The sequence below is a fragment of the Bombus vosnesenskii genome, unplaced genomic scaffold (assembly GCF_011952255.1).
Source record: "Bombus vosnesenskii isolate JDL3184/JDL3185 unplaced genomic scaffold, Bvos_JDL3184-5_v1.1 scf7180000013883, whole genome shotgun sequence".
Taxonomy (NCBI): Eukaryota; Metazoa; Arthropoda; class Insecta; order Hymenoptera; family Apidae; genus Bombus; species Bombus vosnesenskii.
The window spans coordinates 433,568-456,235 of NW_022883264.1; the positions used below are offsets into that span (position 1 = coordinate 433,568).

The 22,668-nt window shown below is 39.9% G+C and overlaps 2 protein-coding genes across 5 annotated transcripts; one reads left to right on the forward strand and one right to left on the reverse strand.

Moving 5' to 3' along the window:
- Window positions 1-2,875: 2,875 nt before the first annotated feature.
- On the forward strand, window positions 2,876-10,615 carry LOC117239043 (gamma-aminobutyric acid receptor subunit beta-like). 4 transcript variants are annotated; one of them, XM_033504304.1, is made up of 10 exons: window positions 2,876-3,089; window positions 5,108-5,250; window positions 5,484-5,590; window positions 6,194-6,261; window positions 6,680-6,825; window positions 7,291-7,448; window positions 7,703-7,987; window positions 8,204-8,434; window positions 8,523-8,779; window positions 8,883-10,615. In XM_033504304.1, the coding sequence occupies exons 2-10, from the start codon at window positions 5,186-5,188 to the stop codon at window positions 9,033-9,035; spliced, it is 1,470 nt and encodes a 489-aa protein (XP_033360195.1). In that variant the 5' UTR covers window positions 2,876-3,089; window positions 5,108-5,185; the 3' UTR covers window positions 9,036-10,615. The 4 variants fall into 4 exon arrangements, with proteins under 4 accessions (XP_033360195.1, XP_033360197.1, XP_033360198.1 ...); XM_033504306.1 differs by lacking the exon at window positions 2,876-3,089 and adding an exon at window positions 4,087-4,117; XM_033504307.1 differs by lacking the exon at window positions 2,876-3,089 and adding an exon at window positions 5,006-5,023.
- Window positions 10,616-11,288: 673 nt separating this feature from the next.
- On the reverse strand, window positions 11,289-22,117 carry LOC117239045 (tumor necrosis factor receptor superfamily member wengen). Its single transcript, XM_033504311.1, has 5 exons — window positions 21,798-22,117; window positions 18,746-19,165; window positions 18,021-18,204; window positions 12,890-13,018; window positions 11,289-11,884 (listed from the first exon to the last, which is right to left on the reverse strand). Exons 2-5 carry the CDS (start codon window positions 19,160-19,162, stop codon window positions 11,727-11,729), a joined length of 888 nt encoding a protein of 295 aa, XP_033360202.1. The 5' UTR covers window positions 19,163-19,165; window positions 21,798-22,117; the 3' UTR covers window positions 11,289-11,726.
- Window positions 22,118-22,668: the final 551 nt, after the last annotated feature.

Sequence of the window (22,668 nt, forward strand, 5' to 3'; positions counted from 1 at the left end):
GAGTGGTAATTATTCTCTTTGCGGCTGGCGCAGGTACACGTTTACCGGCTACTCGTACGCTTTAATTTCAGCTTTTTCATTAACCGTCTGTATCGATATCGCCATATTTGCCAGGCTAGCCAAATAATCGACGCGGAATGCAGATTTCTCCGCTTGATCCTTCGTTTCGCGTGCAGGACCCGCTGTTCTTAATTTGAAAACGCTGCAAACGTAACGAGTGTAACTTGTCGCCGGGCTCGTTACGAGATAAAGATAACGATACCGATCGTGCTGGTCGTCGTACGTGTGCGTGTTTCTTCGTTTGCGCAAACGGACGTCGATGAACGGATACTCGGCGTAAATCGAGCCACGTCGTCGACGTTTCAAGTTCTCGCGCTGAAGAAAGGAGGGTTACGACGTAAACGACGATGAAAAGCCTACCTACTTTGAAACGTTTGTGCCATAGGAGACTCGTAAGTATTCACGAACCGAATATCGTGTTTTCAACTTTGTCAAATTGGAAATACGGATAGCCAATTTAGTAGTCGAATAACGAGATATTCCCCGTTTAAATTGCCATCTTTTTTATTATAGATTCTCTTTAATTTATAAGATATCAGGATATTCTCTGGCGGCATCGGAAAAGTCGACAGGCAAGAAACGTATGGGACGAAGAAAGCGGTTCGAGAAAAGAGAACGGGATGCCTGAAATCGCGAACCACCTCGTTTCTGCTTCGCGAGAAGATCCGATCGTACTTTAACGCGATTGCTTGAAAGCGGAATTTTATCGGAAGAAAGAAAAGAAAAGGATGAAACAAGAGGAATAAGACCATTTCTCTCGCAGGAGCAGGATATCGGAGAAACAAAATAGTATTTCATATTTGACTACTCTCCTTTGCTTTCGAAACGAAACGGTCCGTCGATGGCAAATGAAACGAAAGAGCGTACTTACGTTAACATTTCGCTGCGCCTTTTCCTCGACTTTGATCCTCGACGATCGATAAAGCGACACCGAGAAATTTGGAAAAACGAAATAAGCGCGAACCGAATACCGACACTCGCGGGGAAGATCTACGCGCGATTCACGCGACGGATCCTCGTGGATCTCCCACCTGGCGGACCAAACTTTCCGCCGCGCAAGCTCCAACAATCCTGCCTTCCGCGACGTTCGACGAACTTTGTTATCGTTTATTCGTTTCTTCTTTATTCCTTTGTACCGCACGTTCGACCATTGACAATGTTATCTGCCGGTTGCTCGCTTTTTACAATTTTTTTTTTTTTTCATTCTACGTTCGGTCGTGTTTGACGAAATATATCGAATTTACGGAGCTTTGCGCGAGTACAGTAGGGCGAAGCGAAATCATACGTAAAGAATACGTATAAGCGAAAAGAACGACGATCGAAAGGAATTAGCAGCGGGGATTTCGTAATCCCAGGCGCAATTTCGTTACCATCGTTTGATTTCGCGTAATAGGCGGATTACCTTTGATCGAAGTTACTCGACTAACGAAATTCTATTCTTCCTTTTCATCGGCAAGCGACGAAAAGGGGAAACCACGAGGGGAGTTGCGAAGAAAAAAAGCGTCACGCACCTACGTAAACGACTTTTTCACGCATCCGTCGTTTCCATCGTATATGGTTCGACGATTATTTAACGTCCGAGAAATTACGCGCTAACGCGGTATTCGTCTCCGTGGTCGAAAGATATAAAAATGGTGTATCGTGTGCGGTACCATCGTACTACCTTTAAAAAGACCTCGGTCTCTCGATCGACGAAATTTTATTGAATTTTGTCCGAGGATCGAACGAAACCGAGGGCTTTTACAAATGGAAGCGGCTTTTCGATCGTTTCTTTTCTCGTAAACCGTAAATTAAACTGTATGGATAACGATGGACGTTGGATACGCGTGGATAACGTAATTCCAAGTGTAACGCGTGGAAGCCTTTCGTAGGGACGCCTTCTGCGCGGTTCCCTACGTGGGTGGATCGCGTAGAGGTGATTGGCGAGGACGATCTTCGGATCTTTACGGAGTTGGTAGCACGGTGCGTTTCCTATGTAAAACTGCTAATTCAGCAACGTGGCTTTTAGCAAGCGCGCTCCACGACTCGATACCGTACGTCCAAATCGGTTCGACGATTCTTTCGTAGACGAGAAGTTGGTTGTCCGTGCTTAATTTCAATACGTATTTTTCCATAAAACGGGTCAAAATGGCCAGTCTTTATCTCCGTATTTATCGACTTATCGCTTTCCTACAAAAGAAATTCTGTGCTATGTAACGCGTTTCTGGTACCGTTAACCCTGGGTATTAATCGCGATCCCTGGAAAAGAGTTGGCGCATTTATAAAATCCGTAAACGGTACCACGGGCGATCCGGAATTTGCCCGATAATCGACACCGATCGTATCGAACGATACGCGGTAAAAATCGTAAAACCGCGTGGCAAGTTGCGCGGAACTCGAGAACCGGTGGATCGATCGACGAAAATAATTATTTTATCGCGGCAAAAGTCGTTACATCGTCGCGGAGAAAGAACGTAACGCGAAGCAGGAGTTTCAATGTAAAATTGTACGATCGGCGGTGTTGGCAGTTTCGTAGGATGCGTGACTCGCACCGTCGCGTTTACGCTGCGTAAGTAAAGAGCCTCGATGGATAGGGGTCGTGTCTGGCGGAGAAAGGAAGGACGAAATGTGCGAAGATAGGAATAGATTATCGCGAAACCGCTTGTTTCGATATCGCCGAGGACAAAAGTACACGTTCGGAGGGGAAGATCGATGGAACGGTAATCTGGCAAGGTGAACGACTCTCGATGCCGGTGTGTGTTTTGCGGAGGCATCGGAAGGGTGGCTCCGCTTCGATCGTAACGTGGAAATCGAAAGAGAAAGAGAAAGGAAGAGGGCCGGAGACGGAGAGAAGGAAGGACGGAGGCGGAGAAGCGAAGAGACACGAGAGGACCGGCTCTGTGTCACTAGGTCGCGGTGAAACGGGGCTGCACATGCGTGGTCCATTTTGCGCCAACCTCCGGACCGCCTCGGGAGCCGAGGTATGCCAAGTACCCAGAGATACGGAGGCTGGTGTTATCGGCGTGCAAAGAGAAGCGAAAGATAAATAGGTGAGAGAGAACGGATAGGGAAGCCGGCTTCGAGAGTACTAGCAGTGCGAGTGTGAAACACCGATACGAAACGAAACGTTTGGTGGTAGAGGGGAGAGGTCGAGGGTGGGAATGGCAGGCAGGGAGAGACGTACGAGAAAGAGCTTGACTAAATTCGATAAGGAAGGGACGATGGTTGGAACGACCGAACAGGCGAAGAACAGGCTTTCTACGGGGTTTCTACGGGGCTTGCACAGGACTTGCACAGGGCTTGTACAGGGTGTCGCGCAAGAAGCGGTAGCGTTTGTCTTTCGTCGAGATTGTACATCGACGATCAGTCGACAATCGCGAGGTGTGCGCGCTGTACGATCTTTTCGTGGATCGTTGGACGCTTCGACGACGCGTCGCTGTGGCAGAGATTCGTCGCCAACCGTCGGTCATCCGTCGTGCGAACACGGAGAGATCCGCGAGACGTTGGATGCGAATCGTTGTTCGCGCGATCGAAGATTTTCAGAGCCTTTTTACCGTGGCTGACAGTGGGTCGAACAGTGGTCGTCCTCGTGCGACGTCGTGTTCGTGAAACGTCGTGGTGTGTTCGGGAACTTGGGATACGCGGCGGAGCGGTCGCAGAGCAGCCAGAGAACCGACGTTAAAGATACACGTACGCGTATCTCGTTTCGTTTAAAAATTGCCTACGAACAGAAAGGAGAACTTCTTTCGCGACACCCTGTATGTTCGGCCAGTCGAGAAATCTCGCAACACGGCCAACGAAATTGAAATTACGAGCGAGATTGCTCGAAAAGAGGCCCGAAGAAGAGAAATCGAAGGGAAAATGAAGAGTAACGGAGGTGGATGGAAGATAATTACTCGTACGTTGTACGAGACGGAAAAAGGCAGCGTGGGAGGTGAGGTAAAGAATGCGTGGAGCTCGAGAGGAAGAGCGAAAGTTTGAGAAAGTGAGAAAGAAAGATGGATGAACGGATAGATGGATAGATTGATAGAGAAAGAGGGGAGGATGGAAGGTATCCTAAGGGAGAAGCCAAAAGGAGATTGGTAGAGGGTGATAGCGAAGGGGTAGCGAAACGGGGACGGGTATGCGGAGAAGGCGAGTGACGCGCAGTATCCGAAGCGTCGGAAAATACCGTGGACGACGGCGTCGACGTTGGACAGTGCTGGTGAACGAAGCTGTCCGTTCGGTAGTGAGAAAGTGTGCCCTTTTAAGGGCTGCCGTGCCAGGAACAGCGAGAGGCATCGACTCCTGGCCCGAGACAGACCCTCCTTGACGATGTCCGCGTATCCTGTCGACGTCGTCCCATCCGCTCCACGCGCCGAGTACACCGTTCTTTCGAACGATTCTTCCAATTTTTCGGAGAACGTTCTTCCCATCTTTCGATCGACCCTCGTGAATACACGTTAGGTGGAATTCGACGTGCCTCGTAAGAGGAATACGCGCGTGACAAACGTACGCGGTAGCGACGACAAACGCGAAGAAAATATCGCGCCAAGATTTTTATCGTATGGAATTAACATAAAAACATGGAACTCTCGATGGCGATTTTAACGAAATATCGCGAGCCAAAACGCGAGTCATCGTCATCGCGGAAATTAAAAGGACGCGCGTGCATGCGTTTTGCTTTCGCTTTCACCTTCTCCGGATACTCGTTTAAGTAAGCTACGCTTGCGTGAGTGTAGCCGATGCCTGTCGCTCTGATCAATCGTTTTTCGACAATTCTGTTGCCAAAGCGAGAATAGCAAATTGTCGCCGTTTACTCGCGTCGATCGTTAAGAATCGTTCGAACGAAAGGATACGATTTGTACTGGAATTTTGTCTACAGCGCGTCTGGCGTACTTGATAAATTACAAACTTTTTTCGTTCAACCGCTTCTTTAGCCGAGTTACAACAGTTCGATGTTTGCATCGTCGTTAAAAGTAGCTTGTACAGCTGTCCGTATCAGGTATGCAAGAGACGAAAGATTAGACGACCAGAGTTGGTATGCGAAAAGGGTCAAGGACGGAAATCAGACCGGTTCTGATTGCAGTTTCTGGCAGCTCGATGTCGAGGTGCAAGGACCTATGGAGATGACGTCCTCTTCTACCTGCTGACGTAATTCCGGAGGATGCATCGCAGGATGTGGCTGCAGCAGACGTTTCTCTTGCTGCAAATGGTTCACCTGATCGCTTGGTAATCGTTTTATCGACGTTAACTTTATCTTCGTCGAAAAAGTCTACTTAAAAAGTCGATAAATAACAATTTTTATTGCAATAATCCGTGGTGTATTCGCAATACACCACGATACGCTTAGACAACGATCGTAAAAGCGTAAGCGCGTTCCGTCATTGAGAAGATGACAAAGCAGCCGCGTATATTTCGTTTCTGTCTCGATCCTTTTTTCCAAGCAATGCGTTGATTTTTAGGGCCAGTCTTGAAAATACAGGGCTGTCCGACAGATTGGAAAACGTGACGCAAACTATATCGCGGATACTCGATGGTTACGATATTCGATTGAGGCCAAATTTCGGCGGTAAGTGCATTTTAAGTTTCCTCGTCCAAAGTAATTAAGCACAATCCGCACGACGTTTGTAACTCGATGTTTACCTGCTTGTAATTTTTAGAAATCGGCGTAAGTATCCTCTCTGAGTGTAAAACGTATTTCTATAAGTAATAATTAGTTAACCAGACCCAGTAAATTGTATCGCTCGACTGGTGTCGTGGAGTAACACGCGACGACGTGTAGCTCGAGCCTTTAATAACATCGATAACAGAAGAAAGGATAGAAATACTCGTTTTATCTTTTAACCCAGGCTGTCTCGGACTAGCTGCGAACGCAAAAATCAGTCGAGTAACTTTTAGAGAATTTCATATGATATTTCTGAACGACTTATCTCAGACGTTGACCAACTAACGTCAACGTAAAGAGAATTTATCGAGCGATCGCGAATGTCTTACGGGTCAGTGATCGCGCCGGAATTCCGATTAATCCGCTTAACGATGCCGAGTAATTTCTTTAATCCTCGTTGATCGCTCGACCTATAAAAGACGAATTAGATATACGCGAGTCCTTTTTTGCTACTCCTTTCCTCCTTTTATCGTATTTTATACAGATTTCTATATCTAATTCTGTCAGGAGAGCCCCTGTTGGTTGGCATGGACCTTACGATCGCGAGCTTCGATGCAATCTCGGAAGTAAACATGGTAAGCATTATCAAGGGGCTCGTAAGAAAACCGACCCTCGTCAAACTCGACTTTTCGCCATATTTTACATAGTAATACGTTGCAGTGCAAGTTGGATTTACGGGATGATGGAATGGATATTATGAAAAATGATGTATAATCGGTCAGAAAATTCTACACACGCTTTTTTTAAATATAAAATATAAAATATTCTAGCGAAAACGTCCATTTCACGAATCTCTTTGATACACCAACACGCGTGTCGTTCGCACGTCGTATAATTTATTTATTTCCACCTTTATTGAGAAAAAAGAGCAAATTCGTTTCGATATATCGTTCGATGCTTACAGCGCTCGGATCTTTTAGCTTTTTGCGATTGAATTCTTACAGAATTCATTGAATGCTTACAGAAACGATAACGGTGTTCTTTTTACCACAGGATTATACGATAACGATGTATTTAAATCAGTATTGGAAGGACGAGAGACTGGCGTTTTCTCAAGAAGAGGAGGTTCTCACTCTCAGTGGAGACTTTGCGGAAAAGATTTGGGTTCCAGACACGTTTTTCGCCAACGATAAAAACAGGTACGTCGGAACAATTTTACGAAACCCCTACATTTTCCGCTAAAGAGGAAGTTGTTATCCGATTTTATGATTATGAATAATTATGATCGAAGTTTCGCAAGTCCATCGCCGGCGAGTCACCAATTTTTATATTCTCTCTGTTATTGATCCTCGAACGGCCGAGTTCGAGTCAATTCTGACACGCGCGAATATTACGTCCATTACTTTCTAAACTGTATCGCTGCTATAGGATGAGGCATCTAAAACCACATAGAACGGCTTGGTCGTTCTTACGGTAGGAACAAGAGAAGCATCGGAGTAAATTTAGTTGGACTCGAACTTTGTTTCGTTTCGAGATGTTCGGCTGATCCGTTTTAGCTGCCTCGATCTATATTTATCTTGCTGTCGTTTTCTCCAATCGGCAGAGATACGACAGTGTGAAAGGCGAAATGCGACTAAGAAAGAAAACGTTGATTTTGTTCGCAGTTTCCTACACGACGTGACCGAGCGCAATAAACTCGTTCGGTTGTCCGGAGACGGATCTGTCACTTATGGCATGAGATTCACGACGACCCTGGCCTGCATGATGGATCTGCACTACTATCCGCTCGATTCGCAGAACTGCACCGTAGAGATCGAAAGCTGTACGGTCGATATTACCTGTCGTAGCTCTTTCCCCCCTTCTATCGATTCCTTTCGCTTCTCTCTTCTCTAAATATGGTAGAGCTCCGCATATCCGAAGAAATAAGCGAGCGAAAATATCTGGACAATGGAATGTTCGTATAGTGGGACGATCGCTTTCCTCGTACCGGATATCGTTTGTTTAAATAGAGCTCGAGAAAATCGAGTTCGTACGTTCATCAAGTATAGTTGAACCGCTTTTCGTATTTTTTGGCAGACGGATACACTGTGCTGGACGTGGTAATGTATTGGAAACAAACGCCGGTCCGTGGTGTGGAAGAAGCGGAACTGCCACAATTCACGATAATCGGTTACGAAACGAACGATCGTAAAGAGAGGCTGGCCACTGGTATATACCAGAGATTATCGTTAAGCTTCAAACTTCAAAGGAACATCGGATACTTCGTTTTCCAGACCTATTTACCTAGTATCTTGATCGTGATGCTAAGCTGGGTCAGTTTTTGGATAAATCACGAAGCAACCAGTGCTAGAGTAGCTCTCGGTAAACATATGGAATTGTTTCCCTGTAGATCGTAAATCCTAACGCTTATGACCGCTACACGAGTACGTTGGCTACAAAAGCTTTCCGTCTACTTACGTATTAAATTATCTGTTCGAAAACAAAAAGCCCTTTCGATGTATCGCAACAAACCTCGATTGTAATAGTCTATTATCATGTAAATCGCCCCGATAGTCACGCTATATTTTCCCTTTGTAGGTATAACGACAGTCCTTACAATGACCACGATATCCACGGGTGTACGTAGTTCACTGCCACGTATCAGCTACGTGAAAGCTATCGACATTTACTTAGTAATGTGTTTCGTTTTCGTGTTCGCTGCTCTCCTCGAGTATGCAGCGGTCAATTACACTTATTGGGGCGCCAGAGCCAAGAAAAAGACAAAAAAGAAAGAAACCGACGACAAAAAAGTAATTCACTCGAAATCAGGTAAGATTTTCTTAATTAGATTTTCTCTGTTTGGTATTTAAGTCTGGAAAAAGACCTTATCCATTTGGAATCCGTGGAAACTTTACAGGAAGCAAAGCAAGTTCTCCTTTTCCTGGCTCAACGGAAGCGGACATAATAGAGCTTCAAGATCTCAGAATGTCTCCCCTGCCAAGTATCAGAAACAGATCAGGCCTAGTTAGTAGTAGTTCGACGCCTGGAACCGGAAGAGAACATGATCCGGCCAAGTTTCCTCCTAGCTTTCGAATTTCCAGAGTCGCGGCCTACAATACATATGGGAGAAACGCTGGCCTCAGATACAGAGGCCCTAAACAACATAAACCTAAGGTAAAGGAGAGACGTTAAAGAACCGTCGACGACCGTTTTAAAAGAAAAGAAAAAGAAAACGAAAGGGAAACTTAACAACGAGGAAAAATTATTATGGTTGCAGGTATTACACGCGATACGGAGAGGAGCATCCGTATTGCGCGTGTCGATGCCGAAGATCAAAGACGTGAACATTATCGACAAATATTCGAGAATTATATTTCCAGTCAGTTTTATGCTGTTCAATGCCATTTACTGGGTATTCTATTTCCTCTGAGCCTAGCCGTCGCAACAGTCTCACGCCATCTGCCGTACGAAGAAAGATAAAAAAAAAAAAAAAAAAGAAAAAGGACCAATCCATAAACGAGAATTTCCAAGAATCTCAATGAAAAGGAAATCAATTCTATTTGAACTTGAATCAAATTTCGAAATTAGATTCCGAATAGAGTCGACGTTCGAGCCACGATTGAAATCGAAATCTTCGTCATTTTCGATCGAAGGGAGCAGGTATCGAAAGTACTGAATCGAAAGCTGCCAATATTTATCGACGAGGAAATATTTTCAAGGTATATCGATTTATAATCTTGAGACATAATAATATTTTAGAAAATACGTTCCTATTCGATATTTCAATTCGAATGGATTGCAGTGCGCGGTGCAAATGGTACTGTTATTCGAGAATTTTTTTTAAATAAGGTCAGCTGGAAAGATCATTTAAAAATCGATAACTTTTTTTTACCTGTCATTTACAAATCGAGCAATTAACGGTTCATCTAAAACAAATTGAGGTTGCAACGAAAACCAGAGACCGTACTTTGAAATTAAAAAATCGTTAACTCCCGTAATTGTTGCTGGTATCGGTATCTGATGGTATTTCCACCCAAATCGAGAAAAGTCGTTAAACCAACAAAAATCGTTCGAAATGAGGGAAGCGTAAATTTTAGAAGCATATATCATAAATTAGAGTAGTTCTCGATTAAAACTTACTGTAGGTAAAAGATATCGTCACTGTTGTCGTCGATAATGTCGGTATTTCCCAAAGCGTGTCTCATACATGTTATCATACGAGGTTATCTTAAAACTATACAGTAGGACTCCGTTCATATGAACTTGTGGAGGGACAAGTTGGTTCGGATAACCAGATATTTTATATAATAATCTACTAGTAAATCGATGCTTGTCTTTCCTTTTAAGTCTAATTTGTTCTACCATTTTGCGAACGATATCTTATCGTTAGACGTTCGAATAAGTCGATCGACACTCGACGTTGGTTGAGACGATAGTTAGCGCTACTACAATTCCATGTATATGAACGGAGTTCCACCGTATCTTCAAAATTTTTACTTTCGATAAATAAATAATACAAAATAAATAATCGCAACGATTGTAAATATTTTTATTTGTACGTCAACATCTTTCGATACATGTACCATACACGACTATCGAAATGAACGTATACATTTTTTCACGTGACTGTGTATATGTATACGTACATTACAATGTTATATACATATACATGGTTTAACAATCAATAATCCAATTGTTGATAAACATTTGTTCATTTACACGAACGACGACAGTCTTTAATACGTACACGAAATTAGACTTAATCTTCCGTTCGTTGGTAAAATGTATGAATTCGAAAAAGTTTAGTTCTCCATTCCTGCAACGTTAATTATAAAACATCGATTCGAAAAATCGTCATACAGCTTACACTCTCTATATTTTCGACGATAATAAGTAAAAATTGGTTTGAGAAAAATTCCCATACGTCACGTACAGCGCACTATTTCTCAATGTAGAACGGTACAGGCATGGTAGTTGTAAATGGAAAACGAAGAAGGAGAAAGAACAGAACGGAAAAAGTATTTTCGGTATCATTAGTCCAAAGCTGAAGAAATCGTTCGAGCTTTAATTTGAACGGTGAGAACGACGAGAAAAGATGATCTAACGAATGTGAGTACGCGTGAGTGAGAAGAGAAAAAAACTGTCTTTTTCTAGGGAATATTTTTCTGAAACATTGAAAATGCGATCCTTATAGATTGCGCGTGGTAATGCTAATTATTTTAATATAAATCGTATCTGTAATTTTAAGGCAAATTAAATTTAGCGACTTAAACAACTACCAATTCTACTATACCAATTTTATTCTAACTTTACCTCGTCCTTGTCATCCGTGAACACCATACGCCACCTAGATACTTATTTTTTTTTTGTACGCCATTTTTCCATGCGACCATTGTCGACATATTGTCAGCTCTGCGTTTAAAACCCTTCGTACATGTGTATCCTTTACCAGAATCTTCAAGTATTCTTCTTAGATCTTTTCCAACTCCTCTACATTCTCGCACCTCCTCGTTACGTGATCCAGGCTCTCATATCGTGTTTCACAGAATCCGTATCTCTCGTTTTGTTTCGCTTTCCGATGTTTGCTACCTAATACCTCGCTACAGGATGATGGAATATGAATATTACGAAAAATGATCTATAGTCAGTCAGAAAATTCTACACACGCCTTTTAAACATAAAATATTATAGCGAAAACGTTTATGCCATTTTATTTTGTTTTTCAATACATACATCGCATAGTTATCATACAGAGATGGCGGCTTTTAAAGCTACTAAGAAGAAATAAATAATTGAACGGGGCAAGTCGGTCGTCGCTCGATCACGTTCGAGCTTCGAGACTTCGAGCAACGATTTCTTCCATCTCCTTACTCGTGTATCTACTTAAATAACAAAATATATATAAAGATATAATTATTAAATTATTAAAAAAATAATACAAATTGCTCGTGTACAATCGTCGAATGTGATTTTGTACCTTTCGGCGTAATTTCCTTATTTCAACTACCGCGTTGAATAACGAGTCGTAAATACGAATATAAATATAAAATAGTCCTCGATTAAAATTTTAACTCGACTTTCTTCGAAAGCGGTTTCTTTCACGCATATTCCACTTGCGTTTCTATGAATCGCTGAAACTCTTCTTCTGATTTAACATCGTCTCGATATTTCGATGAATTCTAGCGATTTGCAATTTTTTCGAAGGATCTCCGTCTTCTATGTAAACGTTCCCGCTGACTTCCGGCCAATCGGACACCACAGGAGTCTCCCTTTTTCGATCTGCAAAAAGAAAGATATATTACCTATATTGTTCGAGTTATTAGTTGGCTCGATTAAAATGACACAGCCTGTACAATGTGCTTAGCACATCGGTAATTTGCTGCAGCAACGACGTAATTGCAAATGAAATTTGTAGGCTTTGAGCTATCGGTACAGTAGAAATACTTGTTCCATGTACTTTTTACCGTTAGAGACGTACAAACGAAGTTCAAAAATTCGCCGCACGGCGACAATTGTGTCGCTCGCGATGATTGCATCATCACGAAACTGTAACAGTTCGGAGCATTCAAACTCGTTTTCCTTATAATTGTGATTTTTTAGTTACGTCGTTGTTGCAGCAAATGAGCGATATATGTAGATGGTAGAGGCAGATTCTTGTTAATTGATTAATTAATGTATATTATAAAATTAGACAACCACAAAACTACAACTTAAATAAATGTATGAATCGCATTACACATAAGAATTGTTCACAGACTTGGAAAGCCTGAGCACTTGGACATACTAATCTGACTGTTTTAATAAATACTGATGGCATTGCCAATAAAGACGACAAATAGGAAAGAACGTAAGTCGAGCTATCTCTGTACTACAATATATTCCCATTGAACATTTTCATGAACGTATTCTATCGCTCACTAGCGAGGTTGAGGTTCTCAGATCGAGAACGTATGTTTTCCAGAAGAAACGATAAATTGTTTCTGGACATATTGAAACTGGATTATCGAAATGACTACACGTTTAACACGAGATCGGATAGAACACACGTTCGTATGAATCTTTTTCGTTACTTTTGTGCCTTCTGTCCACTCCTGTCTTGAAACGAGTCCCGTTTGTTATAATACACCCTATAGAATACAGCACAATGTCACGCGAAAAGCATATATATTTTCTTCTTACTTGTCAATCATATAGCATTTTTAGGTACATAAAGAAACGAAGAGGATTTTTAAAGATGAAAATACAGTTTAAACCCGAACAAGCCGATTCAAAGAATTTACTTACCTAAGAGTTTCTCGAGATACTGGCACCTTGTTTCGGGATCACCAGGGTTCATTGGTGCGCCGGCAACCAGTTCGGCTAGTTCCGCCTTGACCATTAAATTTAATCGAGCCGAGATCTCTTCTAGACCCACTGAAAATATCGAACAGTCTTTACTCTACACGAGCTTCAACAACAAATTTAGTTTAGTCTTTGTATATTTTATATTTCTACGTAATCTGTACAATTTGGCAAATTTTAGCACATTCTCGTAAACGCGTAAAAATCTAATCGTGTCCATTTTGCATTGCCATCGAGTAATTTATTTATAGTTATTGTTAATTCCCAACTTTCTGCTATAATTTTCAAACCTATAATTATTTTCCTTATGAATAAACGAACTTTCAATTATACTAAGAACAGCAAAGTAAATATAAAGTACAGTCGTATAATTTTTATAAATTAAATACCACATTATTTATTCTATTTATGATTTTTACGCGATGAGAATGAAGAGGTTCAAGTCAACGTCGATGTTGTAGTTTAACAATTTTTAATTTACTATCGTTGCTACAAAATTCGACGTTTACGAAATCCAGTAATTTAGGACACCGATCGTTTAAGTTATTGTTCATTGATAATCTAGTGGTGCAAGTTGAAACGATCGTATCGCCTGCCCAAGGATGGAATGCGAGTTGAACGACTATGGAATGCAGTTCTGCTTTCTCAAGGCCCCATGGGATGAATCTAACGATAGTCTCGCTCCGGTCTGAAGTCATGTTTCTCTCCCCATGAAGAAAAGCCCGACTAGTCACAGGTCGAAGAACTATTCAGTTAGAAAAATGAATGCCTCACCTGGCATGCTTTTTCTAACAGGTATTTTCTCAAATTCTACCTTTTGAAATTTAACGCACTTTGTTACACCATCGATTCGTAATTAACAAACGACAGAGACGATTCAGGGGAATTTAATTAATTTTTCCAGCTTGGACTAAGCATTAAGATCGTAAGAGGCAATCTTGAAATTGTGAGTCGCTTTTTACACGTAGCGATGATATGAAATGGGTTTGAAAGACTCGTATAAATGAATGTGCTACTTTTAAAAGCGTTTCTATAAAAATCATTGAAATTAATTATTAATTATTAAGAAATAAGAAAGTGAAATTGTAAGAATCGTCGCTGTAATTATACTGCGTGAATGCGAGAATTACTTTTATACCTGTGCAGCAATGCAAATCGCTTTGCGAAGGTCCGTGTTGGAGAATTATCGTTAATTTGTTACGATTAAGGAACATTGTTAGGGGGATCAGGTAATGGATTCTAACAAAAGAGGCGGGCTATCCTCAGTCCCCTTTAGTAGGCAGAACCAGCAATGAAACGGTACCGAATGCACGACCATTCGCTTGTATTACCAATCCGTTAGTGAGAATGCCGACAATACCTTCTGATTCCAATTGAGGAACATGTCAAGCACAATTACATTAGCCAGCGATATCCTTGCGAATTCGTTCGGCTGAGATTCAACGCGAAAGCCTCGTTTCAATGATTCTCCGTCGAATACCACTTTTTTTTTTTATTATCGATAATCTTATATCTTATGATTTATATTTTTAACTTTTATTCTTGTAAACCTACATTTACACGAACAGATTGCCACTTCCCCGGTCACTTCTCGGTAAAATAATACTACGATTGTTACAACGATACAGTAGATTACACGAAACATTATGCGTCTGACCGTAGAATTAACAGCGTCGTACCGGCATCGAAGTCAAAGAGTAGTGGTTCATTCATACCGACTCGTGTGACGATTCAAAGGTTTTCCACAAATGTCCACTAGTGATGGGATTAAGTGTACGTCAGGTGCTTCCTTCTTTCTGTTTCTTTAGCGAACATCGTTAGTAGCTTGTGAGATTTGCGCTAGAATCGGGACGCTTATTACCCGCTTCGTTCAGGTTTGGAAACAGCTGGGAGAAAATAAGAAAGAAACGAAATTGCCCGGAAAATAGTTCTTTGCCTACGCAATCGTCAAACATCTTGGTTTTAAAAAAATGTATATTTCAACTGCTACAGCCGCAGTCTACTTTGCCGGAAGACAATAGACAAATTTTCGTCAACTTGAATGACCATTTTGCTAAACTACTTGAATAAATTTTAGCGTTCACACAGGGCAAGACACTATATTGTTTGCTACTTGCTTACTATATCGGCCGTGTCTGAACGAGCTCTTTGCGATGTTCTCTACGAGCACTCTTCGACTTTGTACTAAACAATTGCAACTAAATCGCAGATAGATCGACGTACGTGCAATTACAAGGATACCTGCGCTTGGTCAATAACGTTCGTAAAAAGATTGAAGGGATCGAACGGATCGATTCTATCGCTAGATAGTACGCTTCCTCGGGAAGCGTGGGTGGCAGCAAGATGGGGAAGAGGAAAAGGGGAAAAGGGGGTATCGGGAAGAATAGAGGGGACAAGAGAGGGTTCCGGCGTTGATGAGTTCTGCGTAACGCTCGTTATGCAAATGCGGGTAGTAACATCGTACAAACGTTCATCGTAGATTGTAGATCATAACACCATTCGAATTTCTCTCTTCTCTGTACACGTACACGTACACTGCTCATAAGTATACGGACACCAGGATTACTTTGCAGCAACAGCGTGTGAATTTTACGAATTTTGTACAAAGTGTACAAATTAATGCCGAATTGGTAATTGCAAGCAACATTTGCTACTTTTTCTTTACGGAATCATCAGAATATAAATCTAAATCACACATTAGAAGATATTGAAATGATATATTTTAATTATAATTACATATTCTCCAATATTCGCTGTATGTATATTTGATATTTAAGTAATATAAGAGTATGGCATAATATTTAATACAACACCTATATGTTATAAGTGGCTATAGCGATTACGAAGAATCAAATCGATTCAAGTATGATTTAACCATAGTTTTACAATTAAAATACGTCTTGTCACAAAATAAGCTAACGTCCGGATATTTTTGAGCGAGGATGTACGTCCAGTGATGGATTGCCAAGTACTTTGAAACGCTTCGAATCGTATTCGATGCCATCAAATTTCTAAAAGTCTTGGAAGTTGTGGAAGTCATAAAAGTCTTGGAATTTATTGGAAATCCTTGAAAGTTCAAAAGATCGGAAATGCACTTGCGCGACCACGATTTGCAAAATTTAGGGGGATTGCAAGACTTTCGAGACTTTCCAGACTTGCAAGATTTCCAGGAATTTTAAGGTATCGAACCCTATTCGAGAGTGAATTTCGACGATCTCAAAAAATATGAGTACAGTCGATGAGCTGCGATCGATCTTGAATACGCGTGCAACCTCTCGTTTGTGAACATCGTAACGGCGATTTGCGAACATTGCCCGTTTACAGCTTTACAGTACTGGACGAACCGTAAGGAATTTAAAGCAGCTGGGTCACGCGATTTCGTACGCGGTGTTATTTCAACGTTTCGAAAAATCTGAACAGCCTTCCGACTGCCTTTCCCGCCTTCGTGCTGCTCAATGACGCGAACAATCAGCTGCTACATCACCGAACAAATGAAAAACCTTCGATTTTATAGTTCCATATTAATTCTTATAGTTGCAAATAAATGTAGTATGGAATTAGTATAATTCGCATCGAAGCAATGTTTGATATCTGTAACGTGGTTAAATAAGTTATTTATGCGCAATATTTGTAAACCTATTCATTATAAAGGAAGCTTAATTCTCAAAAAAGTCGCGAACGTTTATCTCGAAATCCGGAATACGTCGCCACCTCGACAAACCTGGTGATTGTCATAAGACGTTTTCCTTGAAACAGAACAAGCTCTGTTTGGAACATTTTTCCAAATAATGTACAGTTTAGGAGATATTTGCGTGGATCGATTAAAAATCGATTAAAACTTTGTACGTATATTAAATAATTCTTTCGAAGATCTAATATCGTTGAATGAGAGATTTTTCTAAATATTGGCACGCCATGCTGATTGATAAAAACGATACGTAAATGTAGGTATCAGGCTTGTTGCGATTAAAGCCAATCCTCACACTGGCTTCGATTCGATGAAACCAAATGTACCCAATTAAAGGCACGTATCTCGCGAGTGATATGTATAATCATTGATGACATAAGTTGGTAAATGAGTACAAAGAGAACGCGGAACGGAACATCACGAAAGAAATGAGAAGCATCGGATACCGGGACGTCATATCCGGGCGTGATAGATCGAGCCAAGGTGAGCAGAGGTCGTGAGCGGCCCTCTAATGAAGAAAATCTGTCTTGCATTTTAAAGGACTTCTTATCCCCCTCCAAGGAAACATATAACAATCCTTCGGAATCGAATGTAACAAAATACCAGAACGCGAAATATTACCTACTACTAATGCTTAGTACACTCAATAGTGTACACTCGGTAGTAGCGTACTACACACGGCAGGTAATATTTCCAGGTATAATTATATAAGCATAGGTCGTTCACAGCTTTATTAGAAAGTTACGATAAAAATACAAAATACCAACAGGAATACTGACTAGATCTTCATATCAACAGGAACATTGACCATGACTATTAATAGCTATTGATTATGTTGATTGTAAATCTATTCTTGTCTTATAGCACCGAAACCACAAGTCCGTTCCCTCCATACTTCATGCTTTTATTACAACTTTTCGATAAAGCTTTGTTTAGCCTACGTTTATACAACATTTTCTGCTTCGTTACACCCATAAAATACAGTGACAGGGTTCGGCTGGCATTCGCATGGACACCACGCGATATATATTTCTCATAGGAATTCAAAGTGATTCGTTTAGCAACTTTTAAATTGCAAAAGATCTCTTCTTCCGACAGCGCCCTTGACGGGGAACTCAGTTTTCCTACTGTGCAATCATTTCCTAAGGCTTCGTTTCTACGCGTAAGCAACAATAGACGAACATAATTAATAATAAGTAGGAAAGAAAAGCTGAGCAGAGATTTTGATTCGCCCGTTACATTACATTGTAACGAGTATGTTGCTTTGAATATTCTATATATTTTCGTAAATTGTGTGCATTCGATGCATCTTCGCATCTCGAAATTTCCCATAAACGCAGGAAAATCCGCAGTCCAGTAATTACTAATAACAAGTTGAATTCTTACCAGGCTCGAAGTTTTTCTTCATCCGACGCCACTGTCTCGCGTAGACCAAAGCCGAGCATCCTGCGACCAGAAAAAAGAGAATACAGGCGCACACTGCAAGGATCAGCGCGACCGTTTGCCAGTCCCACAGGATTCTCTCCTTGGAAGTAGCTGCGCTCCTTGGATAAGGAGACTCGTTCAATACCTAGAATTTCGTTGTAGAATTAAGTAATGTAGAATCATTCGTTAATGAACAAGCTCCAGATACACAGAGTGTATCACAACATGTGGGAGCCATTTCAGGAATGGACAGAAGGCATAAAAACAATGAACATACTTCCTATCTGATCTTGTCTCAAATTTATTACTCTGTATTATTCGATTATACCCCTGGAATTTTTGAAAGACCACGAAACTTTGATAGGACAACAGCAAGCTTGCGTACAGACCGAGGCTAGCCATTTCAAGGGTCTTCTACGAAGGCAAACTGTTGCAAATTGTTGAAACGCAAAATTAAATGACTACAACTTTGAAACAAAATCAAATCGGACTCGTGTTCGTATGGACTTTCTTTATTGTTTCTCGTGCCCACTGCTGAAATGGATGTCACGCGTTGCGACACACCCTGTCACTAGTAAATCACTTGTCTTTCAACGTGATGAATTCAGCTAAGTGGATAACTGGACATGGATGGGAAATGGATAGATGGAATTCTGGTAACCAACTTAATACTGTAGACCTTATACCTGGTTCTTCGTTTTCGATTGGATATCTTCCTGCGAATTGTCTGCAAAATCCTTCGACTCTTGCCTAATCTGTTGCTGGTCCAAGTCGGGGAACCTCCATAACATCTTCGAGGTAACCGCTTCGAGGCTCCTTTGGCCGGTTTCCGGTCGTTTCCTGGTCGAGAGGAAAGACCAGTCGAGCTCGAGAGCGGAGAGCGGTCCGCAAATAGCATCCTTGTAAATGGCGCAGGGACTCAAAGTGAATTCAGGAGCGCATCTGGTGCAAGGCCAACAGGTGGCACGCTCGACCGACCAAAATTCGAAACCCGGTTTACAGACCGGATATCGGGGAGCGGATGTCGAGCAGCCAGCCTTGCGGAGACCGACCAATAGCAGCAACACGGCCAACAGATATGCCCGATTAGGCTCCCGAGGCATCACCTAAAACAGTTTCCACGCTTGTTACCTTTCAACCAATTTCTTGATCACTAGAGCAATGATAACGATATTAAGGAAAATTTGTATGCAAGCAATGAAAATGTTCGTTGTACAAAACAACGATAAATAATTGCAAAGTCCTCGGTTAACATGCATTTCTAATTTTTATCGGTTGTAAAATCTCTCAACGAGATACTCAGTGTCTAAGTGTTTTCCATCTCGTTAGAATTTGATCACAGCCAATTTCCAGTAAAAACGAGTGAGATACACATGAAACGTAATCTACGTATACGAAGTTGCCTTAAATGTATAAATCTGTAATCCTAGAAATTGAATTGTAAGCTTAAAAAAGGCCACCCTTAAGCGAGGGAGTAACAGTAAATAGCAAATAGCAATAAATACGATAATTGATAAAAACCTAGCAAATAATTATCGTGTATTTGAATTTAAATGGCAGTGAAAGAAGTAATATACAGGCTCGTTTTAATCGGTCCACGCAAATATCCCCTAAACTGTACGATATACGGATATTCGAAGGAACGTTTCAAATAAAACTTGTTCTGTTTCAAGGGGGACGTCTTATGACCACTACCAGACTTGTCCAGGTGGAGGGGTTCTCGAGATCTCAAGGTGACCTTTGGTTTCTTAAATGGAACTATACATTGTTTTTTATACACCGTTCTGGATGCAGTATTTAATTCTCTAAAAATGACTATTAAGCTACTTCCTTTATAATTTTAATTCTATTTTAATGTTATAATAATTCTTTGAAAATTTTCATTTCAATTGATAAATATTTATTAAGAAGATACTTTTTGCATCACGAGATATGAAAACAAAATATTGATTATAATATTGATGCAATAGTTATAACGATTACACGTATATAACTATCGTAATCATATAAATAATTCCAATTTATACTAATTTTATCGACTCTATATATGTAGAAGAAAAGTGAAACAAAAGATAAAACATTCGCGAGGACAAAAATGTATTTTTTAAACAACTCGTTGAAACAATCGAGCGTGTAAAGTGGCCATTTAACCGGTAAAACCGGCCAGACCGTTTCCACTTCCGGCTCGTTTGCGATGTAATTACATCCGTAGTTGTATCCCGAGCGGGGTACAGTCATGAGTATGCGTACGCACGCGCATTAGAATAGTTTTGACATGAATCAATTGACCGCGATTTGGTTGTGATTTTGTTGCGATTTTTCTTTATATTAGTATATACATATACATGGATATGTATCATGACTAATCGTTAACGACAAATATACCGTAATCAGTAACACGTGTTTCGCAACAACTGTACATTTTAATAAGATTAGTTCGTATGGATTGTCCTCCAACGTCAACAATCTACACATTAATTAATTCGTAAATGTTCAGTATTTCAATGTAAACAAAATTAAATAAAAGGTATAGTAGTAGTAGATTTCGAATTACAATCAATTCAATCGATCATCGGATGAATGAAACGATTAGAAATAGAAAATTGTGTCGCTCAAATAGAAAGCGTAACGTTCTATCCGAGGCGAAGGTTTCTCCCGGGCTATTTAAAATTTGATGCGCGCGCTTCTACCAATCGTACTTCTCGATTGCGTGGCAAACATACGCAGTTCGCGTACTAGAATCACGGCAACACAAAACGCCTATACACCGTAGATCTCGATACTTTGGTCAAGTTCTTTGACAAAAGTTAAGGGTTAACGTAAAGATTTATAATGCATCACCCTAACAATAAATTCATAGTTAACTACTTAAATTATTCAATATTAAGTAATCATAATTTGAATCGCCTATAATATAGAATTCACTTTATCAATATTAAATGTAACATATGTATTACATTTACCTCGAAAATAATTTTCACGATATAATTTTATTAAATATCTATAATTTAATTAATAGGCTATGAACTGTACTATCGTTAAGAGATTTTACCGTTGTTTGCATTTTATGAACTTATAAATAAATTTATATAATTTAATAATTTTGCACTGTCTTCCGATATAAAATAAAATTTGATTCAACCAATCAATATCTATATCAATTCTTTAGTATTAGTATCGTAATAACTGCTATTAACATATATTATACGACCATTCATAAATCTCATTGACATTCTCTACGTTCGCTGTGTCATTGAATACGCGCATAAAAGTCAACTAAGCCATTTCGCTATATTTTACATCTTATCGTAAATGCACTTTAAATTAGATCTTCCAATGTTTTTTAGTTTTATTTGTTTTATAATTATCATCTTGATATAAAATCGTAATACGTAAAAATGTGAAATAATTTAAGTATAATCTTTATTCAATTTAAGGTAACTTGTTGATAGATTTATCTTTGATAATTATGTACATCATAATACAAACTAATAAGTATATATGAATTACTATAAGATATGCTCGTCGTGCCAAATATTAGATCAACTATCATCAAACAAATAGTATACTACTAAAATTTTACAAATAAATATAGTACCTACAACGAAAAATGTAATAAGTCAAATCAAAAAATGAATAGAAGTGAACATATTTTATCAAATTAGAATAATATTTAAAGAAATACATACTGACAGTTCATTTATATAAAGAAATGTATGTCTATATAATGATACATACGCTGCCTTCGATAAATGCAGGCCTGTCATGACGCAATCCAATCGATGTATCCAAGATCGATCACCGGGAGAGAAACCGACAAAACATCCAGGATACACAAAATATCATTGAACTTTCCATTCGAACGAGATCACGATTGATTTATTTAGACTAAATTCTACAAGTCCTAAGCCTTCTTAGAATCAAAGTTAACAAAAATCCTTTTTTCGCATATTGGAATACAAATAGAGAAAGGCGGTATTTCAAAAAATCTCCACTGCCACGAAATAGACGCGCACCGCCCGCCGACCACAATACAACTGACTAGACTGGTTATTCTAATTTCCGCCCACGATCCTCCCTTAGAAAGAGAACGCGTTCATGAGAAAGAGATGTTGAAAGGAAAGAGATACGGAAAGAAACTTAGAGCTGGAAGAAGATGAAAGAAGACAGAGGGAGCCACGCGGTGAAACACAAAAAAAGAAAAGTAGCGATGGCTTCAAACGTCGCTACCTATCGTTGACAGTACAGTTTTGTAGTAAAAAGATAATGTTTCGTTAACTCGAAATGTATGATCATCGCTAATTATTATATCGCTTATTAGTAAGAACATAATGAAATCCGAAATATATTAAATGTATTACGTATATTAGATATATTACATGTGTAATTAAGTTGAAGTAAGTAAAGTGAAATATATTAAAATTTAATTAACATGTCATTTCTTTGTAACATGTAATATAAAATATATAAAATATATGAACAAAATTAAATATTGTAACTTATAACTATATAACTTAGGATCAATGACATTTCGTATATATATACATATAAGGTACATATATATATATATATATATGTCATTGAAATATGTCATATATATACAATCTCA

Excerpts from the sequence above, each read along its gene's own strand:
- LOC117239043 (XM_033504304.1), top strand. The coding sequence starts at position 5,186 with ATGCATCGCAGGATGTGGCTGCAGCAGACGTTTCTCTTGCTGCAAATG. Across the intron at positions 5,591-6,193 it reads ATTGAGGCCAAATTTCGGCG|GAGAGCCCCTGTTGGTTGGC; the intron begins GTAAGTGCATTT and ends TAATTCTGTCAG. Across the intron at positions 8,435-8,522 it reads AGTAATTCACTCGAAATCAG|GAAGCAAAGCAAGTTCTCCT; the intron begins GTAAGATTTTCT and ends GAAACTTTACAG.
- LOC117239045 (XM_033504311.1), bottom strand. The coding sequence starts at position 19,162 with ATGCCTCGGGAGCCTAATCGGGCATATCTGTTGGCCGTGTTGCTGCTA. Across the intron at positions 18,205-18,745 it reads AATCGAAAACGAAGAACCAG|GTATTGAACGAGTCTCCTTA; the intron begins GTATAAGGTCTA and ends ACGAAATTCTAG. Across the intron at positions 11,885-12,889 it reads GTATCTCGAGAAACTCTTAG|ATCGAAAAAGGGAGACTCCT; the intron begins GTAAGTAAATTC and ends TTCTTTTTGCAG.